We start from the raw sequence: 16,236 nt of genomic DNA, 5'->3' as shown, positions 1-16,236 counted from the left end.
TTCTGTTTTTTGTGAAAATGTTGCATGCTGAATGTCAGGCATAATCCTATGCTAGGCTATCAATACTGTTACACAAATGCTTGTTTTGCTATGGTTGAGAAGCATATTTTTTTTAAATCTGAGATGACAGTGTTGTTAACAAAAGGCTAAGCTTGAGAGCAAATAGATTTATTTCATTTCATTTGCGATTTTCATGAATAGTTAACGTTGCGTTATGCTAATGAGCTTGCGGATAGATTTACACAATCCTGGATACAGGTTTTTTTCGTAGCTAAACGTGACGCAGAAAACAGAGCGATTTGTCCTAAACAAATAATCTTTCAGGAAAAACTGAACATTTGCTATCTAACTGAGTCTCCTCATTGAAAACATCTGAAGTTCTTCAAAGGTAAATTATTTTATTTGAATGCTTTTCTGTTTTTTGTGAAAATGTTGCCTGCTGAACGCTAACACTAAATGCTACGCTAAATGCTACGCTAGCTATCAATACTGTTACACAAATGCTTGTTTTGCTATGGTTGAGAAGCATATTTTGAAAATCTGAGAAAATCTAAAAAAATCTAAGCTTGAGAGCTAGCATATTGATTTAATTTAATTTGCGATTTTCTTGAATAGTTAACGTTGCATTATGGTAATGAGCTTGAGGCTATATTCACGATCCCGGATCCGGGATGGCTCGTCGCAACAGGTTAAAGTCTTTTTCACCTGCCCCACTACAAAGTTTCTCCCTGCAGGCAGTGACTTAGTCTGAGGTGCTAAAGGAGCTCCTTAAACTTGACCCCAAAACACCATCTGGTTCAGATGGTTTACACCCTTTCTTCTTTAAGGTTGCTGCCCCTATCATCGCCAAGCCTATCTCTGACCTTTTTAACCTGTCTCTCCTTTCTGGTTTGCTAACTACCTCGCTCAAAGAGTGCAGTGTATAAAGTCAGAAAATCTGCTGTCTAGGCCACTGCCTGTCACCAAGGGAGTACCCCAAGGCTCGATCCTAGGCCTCACCCTCTTCTCAATTTACATCAACAACATAGCTCAGGCAGTAGGAAGCTCTCTCATCCATTTATATGCAGATGATACAGTCTTAAACACAGCTGGCCCCTCCCCAGATGTAATGTTAAATGCTATACGACAAAGCTTTCTTAGTGTTCTTACAAGCTTTCTTTACCCTTAACCTTGTTCTGAACACCTCCAAAACAAAGGTCTTGTGGTTTGGTAAGAACAATTTCCCTCTCCCCACAGATGTGATTACTACTTCTGAGGGTTTAGAGCTTGAGGTAATCACCTCATACAAGTACTTGGGAGTATGGCTAGACGGTACACTGTCCTTCTCTCAGAACATTTTCAAAGCTGCAGGCTTAAGTTAAATCTAGACATGGTTTCTTCTATCATAATTGCTCCTCTTTCACCCCAGCTGCCAAACTAACCCTGATTCAGATGACCATCTTTCCCATGCTAGATTACAGAGACATAATTTATAGATAGGCAAGTAAGGGTGCTCTCGAGCAGCTAGATAATCTTTACCATTCGGCCATCAGATTTGCCACCAATTCTCCTTATAGGACACATCACTGCACTCCTCTGTAAACTGGTCATCTCTGTATACCCATCGCAAGAGCCACTGGTTGATGCTTATTTATAAAACCCTCTTAGGCCTCACTGAGATATCTGAGATATCTACTGCAGCCCTCATCCTCCACATACAACATCTGTTCTGCCAGTCACATTCTGTTAAAAGCCTTTTGCCTTTTGGTAGGCCGTCATTGTAAATAAGAATGCGTTCTTAACTGGCTTTCCTAGTTAAATAAAGGTTAATAAAAATAAATAATATCAAAGATAGGTAGGCCTCCTGGACGATCATGTTGTCAATGACTGCAGAATGTAGTAGTGTTAGAGATGCCTCACTTCAGTGTTTGAAGTAGGGTATCAACATTTGCAGAAGGTACAGATGTATATGACATAAAGTATACTGTCTCCATGCAGTGTAGAAACGATAACTGTAGCAGATGGCTTTTAAAGGCCTTAGATTAATAAGGACCCATGACTGAGTTTTTTCACTGCGATTCTGGTGATGTACTTCTTATAGTAATTTCCAAAATGGCAGCGTTTCCATTTTTTCTACTCATAGTGATAATGATGGCTTGGAAAAAATATTTAGCCTGTATGTTTGGCAGATTCTTGTCTCCACAACCTTTAGAGTTTGTAGCTCTTTACCTGATGCACTAAGAATGCTCTCTCTCATTCACCATGCCAGTGGCCAGCTTTGAAGGACACTACATTTTTGGAAGCGTAACGCTGGCCACAGCCTTTACCAGGATATACATCTATACAATGAACACGGCGGTGGCACCTGCTCATTTGCAAGACCACCTGTGTTAATGATCATTATCATTCCACTTCAGGCCAGTGGTGAGAGGAAGAAAAGGCTGAGGGAGAGAGAAAAAAAATCTGTCATTTTTGGCATGAAGCACATAATTGACAATCTGTGTGTTTTTGAGAAATGTGCTTTGCGCCTCAAAGCACACAATTGCTATTCCAAAAACAGGAGCGTACTGCAAGGTTTATTTGTTAGAGCCTGTTAAGTATGGAATCTGGAAATGTGCAATTAGTGTTTTTTCCAAATGCCGCCTGAATGGGCACTGTGAAATAAAGTGCTGTGTTTGCATGGATGGAGATGGGTGGGTGGCTTTTTTCATCTCATCCCTCTCTTTACCACTCCATCCTGCGCCAGCCTTGGAGCTTTGAAGCTTCATCTTTAAAGACACCTTTCAATTTGTAAAATCAAAGGACCTCAAAAGCAGTTCTGTCTCTCAGACCTAGTTAGTTTGGAACTGCCAATCTTTGACTGTGAATTTACTGTGATCAACTGATCTGACTCTAGGTTCAACTTCTGCTGCTTTTTTAAACAGGTCCCAATGGCCTGGTATTATGGATATCATATCAACAATGCCAATGTGGCTAACTAACAGAGAACTCAATGTTTGCTTTTATCCTATAGTATTTTCCAGTGTAGTTTCCTCTTATAGAACCTAAAAGAGTTATTCGGCTGTCCCCGTAGGAGAACCCTTTAAAGAATCCTTTTTTGGTTCCAAGTAGAACCCTTTTGGTTCCAGGTACAACTATTTTGGGTTCCATGTAGAACCCTTACCTAAAAGGTTACTACCTGGAACCACAATGGGTTCTACCTGGAACCAAATAGGGTTATCCTTTGGGGATGGCCGAAGAATCCTTTTGAAAACCTTTTTTCTAAGAGTGTATAGCCCTATGCAGTATATATGGTGAGAGCATGTTAGTGTTTTTCCAGAGGGCTGCTGTAGAACAGGAAGAGGAAGAGATGCTGACCTTGACTGGGACTAACCAAAAACTTCTAATTGATTTCCCTGTAAACCCCTGAGTTGTGGGCTAAGGGGGGGGACTTGGCAGTTAAACTCCCATTGCCCTCCATCTGATGAGTCGAAACCATGTTCCTCTGTCAGTCCACCCGCGCCTTCTGCCCCGCACCACTGTGAACATACACAGTATTTACTGCACCCTGAAACCCCATCAATTAATGCTGTCAATTTGGCATCTTCATCAGGGATGCAGACCACTCAGTCAGTCCACACATACAGGACAGCTGCATCCACTGTAGGTGCCAACTTCCCACCACAGTATTGACCCTAGAAGACTGTACAGTAGTGTTGTATTATAGTTAGTGGTGTGTCCAAGATAACCTTCAAACTTATAACCAACTACAAAATAGACTACCGTGGTATCACTTGTGATTTTGTCAAGGCCTATTTCTCATCCCCTTTTCTGTATTGATCCCTCAAACACAGTCTTTCAGAACGAATCATTAGGTTTAACAGCGTTCCTCACCCTCATTATGCACACCGACCGAGAGGACAGGTCTAGGACTGTTGCGGCGACGGTATGAGTTATGACTGCAGTCAAATTCCACGTGACCTTTGAGTCACGGTAATCTCCTCATATGCACTCTGGACTTGCGTTGGTAGGACCCAACTTGCTAATGACCATCCGGTCCTAATGGCCTGGTACTCAGGGCTCTGTTATCCCTCCATCAGGTTCTAATGGCCTGGTACTCAGGGCTCTGTTATCCCTCCATCAGGTCCTAATGGCCTGGTACTCAGGGCTCTGTTATCCCTCCATCATGTCCTAATGGACTGGTACTCAGGGCTCTGTTGTCCCTCCATCAGGTCCTAATGGCCTGGTACTCAGGGCTCTATTGTCCCTCCATCAGGTCCTAATGGCCTGGTTCTCAGGGCTTTGTTGTCCCTCCATCAGGTCCTAATGGCCTGGTACTCAGGGCTCTGTTGTCCCTCCATCAGGTCCTAATGGCCTGGTACTCAGGGCTCTGTTGTCCCTCCATCAGGTCCTAATGGCCTGGTACTCAGGGCTCTATTGTCCCTCCATCAGGTCCTAATGGCCTGGTACTCAGGGCTCTGTTGTCCCTCCATCAGGTCCTAATGGCCTGGTACTCAGGGCTCTGTTGTCCCTCCATCAGGTTCTAATGGCCTGGTACTCAGGGCTCTATTGTCCCTCCATCAGGTCCTAATGGCCTGGAACTCAGGGCTCTGTTGTCCCTCCATCAGGTCCTAATGGCCTGGTACTCAGGGCTCTACTATCCCTTAAACCACTCTGACATCAATGCAAATACAATCCTCAAACACGTATAATCAAAACAGTATCATCATTTTAAAACTCACCTCGATAGATCAATTTGAAGAAAGAAGTTCAACAACAGGTTGAAACTGAGTGAAAAGCATGGTCGTTGTGAATGTTGTTTCAAAGCCAAACAGAATGAAATAGACAACACTTTGTAAAGTGATGATTCATTCAAGACACTCACACTACTAGAGCTTATAAATAGAGGCCTATATATGAGCCCAAGCCCCAAAAAAACCCTGAATAAAAAGAATTATTGTGCCGTTATACAAAACATAGCCTAATAGCCTACTGTGTATTACCCAACGAAAGATTTAAGATGTCTTTGGTACATAATTGGTGTATTGGTTCATTGATTGTGCAGGGCGGATTACGGAGTTAGCCTACAATTAAAGTGAATTTGATTTTGAATAGCCTAGTAATAGGGCATTTATTTTATGTTTTCATAATGAATAGGCTGACACATTACCTTTAGCTACAGAATATCTCACCACCGGGAGTTTCCATCTCCTCTCTTTCCTTCATTCTGTTCTCAAGCGCGCAGAGAGAGGGGCTGTCAATAGTGAAATATGTTCAGTTGTGAAAACATGTTACTATCAATATTCCTGAACATTTCACTTGGTCTCCCAAATGAAGCACTGGGTAGCTGCAGGAACAGGATTGGAGAGCCCATGGCACACAGAGTTTGGGTATAATGTCATCTTTTGCACAGCAGGAGGCTGCATTCTCCTCAAACTGTGTTTGATGTGTGGATGGAAATCTATATGTTCTTATAAGCCTAGGAATTTCCATATGCAATCCCGTCTGAAAGCAGAGTTTTGATGGTTACCACTACAAACAGGAGGATCCCAGCTGCAACTATATTTATAAAACCGGAGTAGTCTACCCTGCATGATTGAAAAATGAACCACCGGGAAGCGACCTCCATTCACTATTCCAGTGCATACAGATGACATGTCTTTTTTTGTCCCTGTCCCAGTCCCTGTCCCTTCCCTTGTCCCTGTCCCTGTCCCTGCCCTTGTCCCTGCCCTTGTCCCTGCCCTTGTCCCTGTCCCTGTCCCTGCCCTTGTCCCTGTCCCTGCCCATTTCCTTGTCCCTGTCCCTGTCCCTGCCCTTGTCTCTGTCCCTGCCCTTGTCCCTGTCCCAGTTCCTGTCCCCATCCCTGTTCCTGTCCCCATCCCTGTTCTTGTCCCCGTCCCTGTCCCTGTTCCTGTCCTTGTCCCTGCCCTTGTCCCCGTCCCCGCCCTAGTCCCTGTCCCTGTCCCTACCCTTGTTTCTGTTTCTGTTCCTGTCCCAGTTCCTGTCCCTGTTCCCGTCCCCATCACTGTCCCCGTCTCCGTCCCTGTTCCTGTCCCTGTCCCTGTTTCTGTCCCTGTTCCCGTCCCTGTTCCTGTCCCTACCCCTGTTTCTGTTCCTGTCCTTGCCCCTGTTCCTGTTCCGTCCCTGTCCCTGTCCCTACCCCTGTCCCTACCCCTGTTCCTGTCCCTGTTCCTACCCCTACCCCTGTCCCTGTTCCTGTTCCTGTTCCTGTTCCTGTCCCTGTTCCTGTCCCTGTCCCGGTTCCTGTTCCTGTCCCTACACCTGTCCGTGTCCCTGTTCCTGTCCCTGTCCCTGTCCATGTCCCTGTCCCTGTTCCTGTTCCTGTCCCTACACCTGTCCCTGTTCCTGTCCCTGTTCCTGTCCCTACCCCTGTTCCTGTTCCTGTTCCGTCCCTGTCCCTGTCCCTGTCCCTGCCCTTGTCCCTGTCCCTGTACCTGCCCTTGTCCCTGTCCCTGCCCTTGTCCCTGCCCTTGTCCCTGTCCCTGCCCTTGTCCTTGTCCCTGTCCCTGCCCTTGTCCCTGTCCCTGCCCTTGTCCCTGTCCCTGCCCTTGTCCCTGTCCCTGCCCTTGTCCCTGTCCCTGCCCTTTACCCTGTCCCTGCCCCTTTCCTTGTCCCTGTCCCTGTCCCTGCCCTTGTCCCTGTTCCTGCCCTTGTCCCTGTCCCTGCCCTTGTCCCTGTCCCTGCCCTTGTCCCTGTCCCAGTTCCTGTCCCTGCCCTTGTCCCTGTCCCTGCCCTTGTCCCTGCCCCTTTCCTTGTCCCTGTCCCTGCCCTTGTCTCTGTCCCTGTTTCTGTTCCTGTTTCTGTTCCTGTCCCCGTCCCTGTTTCTGTCCCTGTTCCTGTCCCTACCCCTGTTCCTGTCCCTGTTCCTGTCCCTATTCCTGTCCCTACCCCTGTTCCTGTCCCTGTCCCTATCCCTATCCCTGTACCTGCCCTTGTCCCTGTCCCTGCCCTTGTCCTTGTCCCTGCCCTTGTCCCTGTCCTTGTCCCTGTCCCTGCCCTTGTCCCTGTCCCTGCCCTTGTTCCTGTCCCTGCCCTTGTCCCTGTCCCTGTCCCTGCCCTTGTCCCTGTCCCTGCCCTTGTCCCTGTCCCTGCCCTTTACCCTGTCCCTGCCCCTTTCCTTGTCCCTGTCCCTGCCCTTGTCTCTGTCCCTGCCCTTGTCCCTGTCCCAGTTCCTGTCCCTGTTCCTGCCCTTGTCCTGCCCTTGTCCCTGTCCCTGTCCCTGTCCCTGTTCCTGTCCCTACACCTGTCCCTGTCCCTGTTCCTGTCCCTGTCCCTATGCCTGTCCCTGTCCCTGTTCCTGTTCCTGTCCCTACACCTGTCCGTGTCCCTGTCCCTGTCCCTGTCCCTGTCCCTGTCCCTACACCTGTCCGTGTCCCTGTTCCTGTCCCTGTCCCTGTCCCTGTTCCTGTCCCTACCCCTGTCCGTGTCCCTGTCCCTGTCCCTGTCCCTACACCTGTCCGTGTCCCTGTTCCTGTCCCTGTCCCTGTTCCTGTCCCTACCCCTGTCCCTGTCCCTGTTCCTGTTCCTGTCCCTACACCTGTCCGTGTCCCTGTCCCTGTCCCTGTCCCTGTCCCTACACCTGTCCGTGTCCCTGTTCCTGTCCCTGTCCCTGTCCCTGTTCCTGTCCCTACCCCTGTCCGTGTCCCTGTCCCTGTCCCTGTCCCTACACCTGTCCGTGTCCCTGTTCCTGTTCCTGTCCCTGTCCCTGTTCCTGTCCCTACCCCTGTCCCTGTTCCTGTTCCTGTTCCTGTTCCCGTTAACATACTGCACATCTGGCCCACTCATATTCTGTTCTTCTGAAATACCTTTCCTTCATATCATAATGTTTCTTTAAACCTGCCTAAAATACACAATGGATTTGTTGTGGTGGTGTATATTAAATGTATTTATTAGACTGTATTAAACTGTAGATGTTCCAAAGGCACATCAGTTGCTTGTATGTGTGGAGGCCTGGAGATGCTAAACATGTTTATATTAATTATTGGTCAATTACTGTGATTCCGGCAGTCATTTGCATGACAAGAACCGTCTGACAAAATGTAATGAACATCACAGCCCTAGCCAAGACCCTCACTGTACACGCACAAAATCTTTACTGTACACACACACACACACACACACACACACACACACACACACACACACACACACACACACACACACACACACACACACACACACACACACACACACACACACACACACACACACAATTGCACAGAAACACACAACTGTTTTGGTCCACAAAGACATGTAGTGTGTTCTTCAGGATATATTTCCTATGGATCTGTGACTGTATATAAGTCATGCTCAAGGGCTGTTGTCTATGATAAGTGAGTAAAATAACAAATGGGTCTCCTGGCCAGGGGTCACAGTGGAGACCAGTGTCCAGACTCCAGGCCATTTTAGCTCCATGAATAGCAGGAAGCATGTCAATTGTCTCTTCATGTTTTTCCTGTCCTTGTCTCACCTGACCTTCATTTGTACTGACATGGGAATGCAGGTGAAAGCAATATGGTCCCTGCCAAGTTGCCTGCCTTCACTTATCCAGGTCTTTCATATTAGAGCAGATGGAAGATAAAGAGACAAGGAGAGGAAGCATCTTGATACTGTTGAAATGCACCTGAAGGCCTCCCATTTATAGTGCAGGAGGGTGCACTGTCAGAGGATGGAGGCCCAGCCGCATGCAGCTCCCTTTAAGGTGCCTGGCTTAATTAAGGTTTACAGGTTATGCTAGAGGTCTGCTTATATTACAGCACTCATTACAAGGTAATTAGGCTGGGGCAGGGAAAATATTGTTGTCGGAACAATGAATGAGAGCACTTTGGAAAGTACCCCCACCTCTTCCCTTTTGTTCTCCCTGAGCAGTGGCTGGGTGGTTGGCTGTTGATATGTTCCAAGTTCTAGTAGCCTATTAAGCCCGTGTCTTGTCTTGGGAATGGGGCAGATTGCTAGGAACCTCTCAAGAGGAATGCGTCTGTCTCCCCATATGCACGTCTGTCTATTGTTTGTCTATTTAACCTGTAAACATACAGTGGCACGAAAAGGTGTTTCAACCCTTTGGAATTGCCCTGATTTCTGCATAAATTGGTCATCAACTTTGATCTGATCTTCATCTAAGTCACAACAATAGATAAACACATTCGGCTTAATCTAATAACACACAAACAATTATATGTTTTCATGACTTTATTGAACACACCTTGTAAACATTCACTGTGTAGGGTGGAAAAATATGTGAACCCTTGGATTTAATAACTGGTTGACCCTCCTTTGGCAGCAATAACCTCAACCAAATGTTTTTGAGAATCTGATCTGCACAACGGTCAAGAGGAATTTTGGACCATTCATCTTTACAAAACTGTTTCAGTTCAGCAATGTTCTTAGGATGTCTGGTGTGAACTGCTCTCGAGGTCATGCCACAGCATTTTAAATCAGGTTCAGGTCAGGACTCTGGGCTGCTCCAGAAGGACTCTTTTCTTCTGTTGAAGCCATTCTGTTGTTGATTTACTTCTGTGTTTTGGGTCATTGTCCTGTTGCATCACCCAACTTCTGTTGAGCTTCAATTGGCGGACAGAGTAGCCTTACATTTTCCTGCAAAATTTGTTGATAAACTTGGGAATTCATTTTCCCGTCAATGATAGCAAGCTGTCCAGACCATGAGGCAGTAAAGCAGCCCCAAACCATGATGCTCCCTCCACCATACTTTACAGTTGGGATGTGGTTTTGATGTTGGTGTGCTGTGCCTTTTTGTCTCCGCACATAGTGTTGTGTGTTCCCTCCAAACACTTTAGTATAATTTGTCCACAGAATATTTTGCCAGAAGTGCTGTGGAACATCCAGGTGCACTTTTGCGAAACTTCAGACGTGCAGCAATGTTTTTTTGGACAACAGTGGCTTTTTGCGTGGTGTCCTCTCATAAACACCATTCTTGTTTAGTGTTTTACATAGCGTACAATCATCAACAGAGATGTTAACATGTTCCAGAGATTTCTGTATGTCTTTAGCTGACACTCTAGGATTCTTTTGAATCTCATTGAGTATTCTGCGCTGTGCTCTTGCAGTCATCTTTGCTCCTAGGGAGCAACAGTGCTGAACTTTCTCTATTTATAGACAATTTGTCTTACCCTGGACTGATGAACATCAAGGCTTTTAGGGATAGTTTTGTAACCCTTTCCAGCTTTATGCAAGTCAACAATTCTTAATCTTAGGTCTTCTGAGATCTCTTTTGTTTGAGGCATGGTTCACATCAGAGAATGCTTCTTGTGAATAGCAAACTCAAATTTTGTGAGTGTTTTTATAGGACAGGGCAGCTCTAACCAACATCTCCAATCTCGTCTCATTGATTGGACTCCAGGTTAGCTCCCGACTCCAATTAGCTTTTGGAAAAGTCATTAGCCTAGGGGTTCACATACTTTATCCAACACTACACTGTGAATGTTTAAATTATGTATTCAATATAGACAAGAAAAATACAATAATTTCTGTGTTATTAGTTTAAGCACACTATATTTGTTTATTGTTGTGACAAAGATGAAGAGCAGATCAAATTTTATGACTAATTTGTGCAGAAATCCAGGTAATTCCAAAGGGTTCACATACTTTTTCTTGCCGCTGTAGAATTTGTTCGCCTTATCTTTCGGTTCAGCATTTCCACACCTTAAGCAAATTTACGATTCCCAAAATGTTTGCGCTGATCTGGGATCAGGGGTGTGAGAAGTGGGTGTGATTAAGAGCAGTAAGGACTGCTCTGAGACTTGCCCTGATTACCCCTCATAGTCAATCTGCGCCACAGAGCTCCGCAACGCCTGGCACTGATTCAGGTAATAATCACATTGTATCAGTGCTGATGAGGTGCATTTCGGGCTCCAGCCCCTCAGAAAGCCTATCATTTCCCCTAAGCCCTTGCAGCAGTAAATGAAGTAAGCAAGTAATCTACCTTCGGCGATGACATTTTGCACAGAGTGCAAATGAAGTGTGAGGGAGTGGGCAGGCAGCGAGTAGAGACCTGTGCCAGGGCTTGCTGTGTTTCTGCTACCTTCACACTTTTGGTGAAGTAAATCCCACAGAGAGGGGAAGTTCACACTTTTTCATTACACTGGGGCAGGCGCCTCTGAGGCACAGAGATGGAATAGAGAGGGTTGGAGTGAGAGACACTGTGGGGTGTGTGTGTACGTTAGGCTGTGTGTACGTTAGGTTGATGTGTGCGTGTGTGTGTGTGTGTGTGTGTGTGTGTGTGTGTGTGTGTGTGTGTGTGTGTGTGTGTGTGTGTGTGTGTGTGTGTGTGTGTGTGTGTGTGTGTGTGTGTGTGTGTGTGTGTGTGTGTGTGTGTGTGTGTGTGTGTGTGTGTGTGACAGTAGGAATGGGTAGTAGTAGGTTCTTAGAATAAGTGCTGATTCTGGTAGAGAGGGAGAGAGATGGGGAACGGTTTATCAGTAGGACTGCTTCACTTAGCAGGCAGTACCTACACTTCACAGATTAGGGCCAAAGGTTTCTGGACCAGACACAAGTTCCCTCCTGCACTATTAATGGAGGGTCATGTCGGCAGGAAATAACCGTGCAAAAGGCTACTGTCGAAGCAGTGGGAGGAGGGAAGAGGAGAGAGGAGGGGAGAGCAGAGTCTCTTCAATTACAAACCATCTCAACACAATAGAGCCAGGGAGGGAGAGTCGCCCCAATGACCCCATATGTTTCTCTAGACTGATCAGCACTGCAGCCTCTCTGTAGATACTTCAGCCTCTCTGTAGATACTTCAGCATCTCTGTACCTACCTCAGCCTCTCTGTAGACACCTCAGCCTCTCTGTAGACACCTCAGCCTCTCTGTACCTACCTCAGCCACTCTGTAGACACCTCAGCCTCTCTGTAGACACCTCAGCCTCTCTGTAGGTACCTCAGCCTCTCTGTACCTACCTCAGCCTCTCTGTAGACACCTCAGCCTCTCTGTAGACATCTCAGCTTCTCTGTAGCTACCTTAGCCTTTATGTAGCTTCCCCCGCCTCTCTGGAACTACCTCAGTCTCTCTGTAGCTACCTCGGTCTCTCTGTAGACACCCCAGCCTCTCTGTACCTACTTCAGCCTCTCTGTAGACACCTCAGCCTCTCTGTAGACACCTCAGCCTCTCTGTACCTACCTCAGCCTCTCTGTAGACACCTCAGCCTCTCCGTAGATACCTCAGCATCTCTGTACCTACCTCAGCCTCTCTGTAGACACCTCAGCCTCTCTGTAGACATCTCAGCCTCTCTGTAGACACCTCAGCCTCTCTGTAGACATCTCAGCTTCTCTGTAGACATCTCAGCTTCTCTGTAGACATCTCAGCTTCTCTGTAGACATCTCAGCTTCTCTGTAGACATCTCAGCTTCTCTGTAGACATCTCAGCTTCTCTGTAGACATCTCAGCTTCTCTGTAGACATCTCAGCTTCTCTGTAGACATCTCAGCTTCTCTGTAGCTACCTCAGCCTCTCTGTACCTACCTCAGCCTCTCTGTAGACACCTCAGCCTCTCTGTAGACATCTCAGCTTCTCTGTAGCTACCTTAGCCTTTATGTAGCTTCCCCGCCTCTCTGGAACTACCTCAGCTTCTCTGTAGACACCTCAGCCTCTCTGTAGACACCTCAGCCTCTCTGTACCTACCTCAGCCTCTCTGTAGACACCTCAGCCTCTCTGTAGACATCTCAGCTTCTCTGTAGCTACCTTAGCCTTTATGTAGCTTCCCCCGCCTCTCTGGAACTACCTCAGTCCCTCTGTAGCTAACTCATCTGATGTAATGGAGCCACTCATCAGACAGGGTTATATAAGAAATAGAGAAGGTGGAGAAGGAGATTCTTCGCCAGAAATCAACGTGAGATAAGGGTTGTTTTAGATCGGTATCAAATGATGCAGCGGTAAAATCATATCCTCCAGACCGTGCCTTCCTTTTGCTGCATCAGCACCACCAGCCTCTTGCTCTGGGTTACACCGCTGTTTGTCGTGTTTCAAACAATTTCATCATGCTCCGACTTCTGCACTTGATATGCAATGCAACGCAGGCAATTTGTACGTGTTTGGATTCCAATTAGGAAGTTGTTAGAGCTTTCACCCGTGGCCAGCAGATTCTTGTTAAGCCTTACATTAAAGAACATAGAAGCACATTTAAATGGAGTTCATGTTCCCCTTTGTTTGTTGGCATTGTGGTTGTTATTCATTTATTCTCAATGCTGTATGTGTTACACATTAACAAATGAATCCAACTTGGGCAGTGTTTGTGATTGTAATATGCAAACGAGGCCCTGCTCAGTGAGAGATGGTGGTGGCGCGTGTCCAAAAAACTAACAACACAATTCCACAGAATAATAACAACAACAAAACAGCCCCACATACCACCATGGTCTCTCAGACAGAGAAACAACAGAGTAAAGCCTCAGTGAGAGGGACAGGGCTGATGTGACGTGGGGAAAGAAGCATCACGATAGACTGATATGCTTGGTGGCCATTGGAAATCATTAAGTTAGGGCTGGCGGGGACCAGGTGTGCAGTGTGAAGCTGCACCATAACCCCAGGCAGTGCTAATGTAACGGCTCTCCTCTTCATCTGATGATGAGGAATAGGAATCATCGGACCAACACGCAGCGTGGTAAGTGTTCATGGTACATTTAACTAAATAAACTGAACACTGAATGACAAAAAAAAACTAAGAGAGTGAACGACACGAAACAGTCCTGTAAGGTAGCAAGAGCTACCTAAGTATGGTTCTCAATCGGAGACAACGACAGACAGTCCCTTATTGAGAACCATACCTGGCAAAACAAAGAAATACAAAAACATAGAAAAAAGAACATAGAATGTCCACCATAGTCACACCCTGGCCTAACCAAAATAGAGAATATAAAGCCTCTCTATGGCCAGGGCATGACAGCGACAGTCAGCCAGGGAAGACTGAGGTGGTGACCCCGGATAGACTCCATCGCTGCCCATCCATAATATACATACAGACTCGGAGCGCAGGGACTAGAGGTAGGCCTGATGTGCTGGGAGACTGTAGGGCTGTGTAGGGCTGTGTAGGGCTGTGTAGGGCTGTGTAGGGCTGTGTAAGTCCCCTTTATTTTTGTGTTACCGTAATGCACTGACCTGGCTATGTGAAAAGGCAGTAAAATAAAATAATAGCTGGGAGAAAAGTCTGGGGTTATTGAATGCCTGTGTAGCATTACTCAGGGGGAAATACATGCTTGAGCATGTTGTAATACAGCCAGGCTGCGAGGAGTTGAATGAGGTGGGGAATTTATAGACAGATAAAAGTGATGTGATATGCAACATGGGGAATTAATATAAATATTTCCTCTGTGAAGACAGCTAATTCATTTCCACTCACTGGATATCATTTTCTGTTGAAATATGTTCCGAAAACTGATGGCCTCTAATAAACCGCCTGCAAAATGGCAGAAATATGATAGTGTGTGGTAACCCACATGAACTTTATTAATATAACACTACCAAAACGATTTATTCAAACAGTCTGGGGGAAACAATTGCAATAGTATTTATCTGGGTCTCTTTCTCTCTTTTGTCTCTCTCTCCCTCTCTCTCTCCTCATCTCCCTCATTTCTCTGGGCTGTCTGAGTGCCTGCAGGAGGAGCTCTGTATTTGGCAGATGGTGATATTTCTCTCTGTCTCTGTGTGTGAGTGTCTTGTTTGTGTGTGGTACTCACCTGGAGTTCTTGTGACTGGGGATTCATTCTGTGGTCAAAGAGTCCTGAGGCTTGGAGCCCCTCCCTCCCTCTCTCCCTCCCTCGCATTCTCTGCTGCTGTCAAAAGGGCTCAGTATTGTGCATTGCAATAGTGTGGTAGTCGCTTTGGACAAGGAGAGGCTGATCTATGGCACTAGGGGTGGAAGAGAGAAATAGAGTGAGAGTGAGGGAAAAAGAGGAGCACAGAAAGAGAGAGAGAGAGAAAGAGAGAGACAAAAGAGAGAGATCGAGAGGAGAGAAAGAGAATACGAGAGAGAGAGAGAAAGCAAGGCACAGAGAGGAAGCATCCATCCGTGAGCCAACCAAAGTGTATGTCTGCATTGAGACTGTCTGCAGGGAGGGACAGCTCCCAGTAGCAGCTCTGGCTGTGTCATTGTGAGGGACACTTCCCTTTCACAGGGTGTTGCTTTCATGACTGACAAGGGTCTGAGACTAAGTGAGGTTGATGGGGACCCAGTGGGTTGGGTGGAGGGGATTCGATTGTGAACAGTGTTGTTGCCAAGTGTTGTTGTGCTTTGTAACTGGGCTAGGGATGGTAAAATGATCAGTCTTCTCTGTTGTTCTGTGACTGAGCTAGTGTCTTTTCTTTTCCCAGTCCCCAGTGTTCAGTCCCCAGTGTTCAGTCCCCAGTGTTCAGTCCCCAGTGTTCAGTCCCCAGTGTTCAGTCCCCAGTGTTTAGTCCCCAGTGTTCAGTCCCCAGTGTTTAGTCCCCAGTGTTAAGATAGACTAGTTTTAATATCTGTCCCCAACCTCCCCCTCTCTATTTTTCAGGCTGTGCGTTCCTGACCTACTGCGCCCGTGAGTCGGCCATCAAAGCCCAGAACGCCCTCCATGAACAGAAAACACTGCCAGGGGTAAGTCTCTCTCTGTACCTGCTCCACCACCGTGCCATTTGAACAACACAACCCACATCACCACTCACCACCAATCACCTACCAGCCTGCTTCAATCCGCTCCAGCCCCAGATATAACATTGGAAAATGATTCAATCAATAATCCAGGCTTTTAAAGGACTGGTTTGAACTGTTTCATGTGTCTGTTATAGCCAGCATTGATTAGATGCACTTCGCTCATGGTTTCTGAGGCAATGACATCAAATGTCAATTCATTTGTTCTTTGCATTTAAAAAAAGGCATAGTGAGTCATTGTTGTTTACTTAGAAACAGAAATTATATGCATGAGGGACAAAGAGCCCATTTGAAATAGGGAAAGTGCACCGTGTGTGTGAGAGAGAAAGAGAGAAGTTCTGCATTTATGTTTATGCACAGTATCTGTGTGTGTGTGTGTTTGTGTGTGTGTGCGTGTGTGTATGCGTGTGCGTGTGTGTGTGTGCATCTCTCCATTTGTACACATTGTATGTGTGTGGGAGTAGTCATTCTACTATTTCCCACACTACGGCAGATGGCAAGGACATCGTCGGCTGCAGTAGTAGAGCAGAGTAGAGCAGAGTAAAGCAGTTGTAGAGCAGAGTAAAGCAGAGTAGAGCAGAGTAAAGCAGAGTAGAGCAGAGTAAAGCAGTTGTAGAGCAGAGTAAAGC

At 46.5% G+C, this 16,236-nt stretch overlaps 1 protein-coding gene across 7 annotated transcripts in view; it reads left to right on the top strand.

Annotated features, from left to right (window-relative positions):
• Positions 1 to 16,236, top strand: part of LOC124037656 (CUGBP Elav-like family member 5) — a 423,888-nt gene that overhangs the window by 19,195 nt on the left and 388,457 nt on the right. For all 7 annotated transcript variants that reach the window (XM_046352589.1, XM_046352588.1, XM_046352587.1 and 4 more), the window contains exon 2: positions 15,471 to 15,553. In XM_046352589.1, coding sequence (XP_046208545.1) covers positions 15,471 to 15,553 — 83 coding nt within the window. The remainder of the gene's footprint in view (positions 1 to 15,470; positions 15,554 to 16,236) is intronic.

This window comes from Oncorhynchus gorbuscha, linkage group LG06, assembly GCF_021184085.1.
Source record: "Oncorhynchus gorbuscha isolate QuinsamMale2020 ecotype Even-year linkage group LG06, OgorEven_v1.0, whole genome shotgun sequence".
In the NCBI taxonomy this organism is placed as follows: domain Eukaryota; kingdom Metazoa; phylum Chordata; class Actinopteri; order Salmoniformes; family Salmonidae; genus Oncorhynchus; species Oncorhynchus gorbuscha.
The sequence above is the reverse complement of the archived record's forward strand: the minus strand, read 5'-3'. Positions and strand labels throughout refer to the sequence as shown.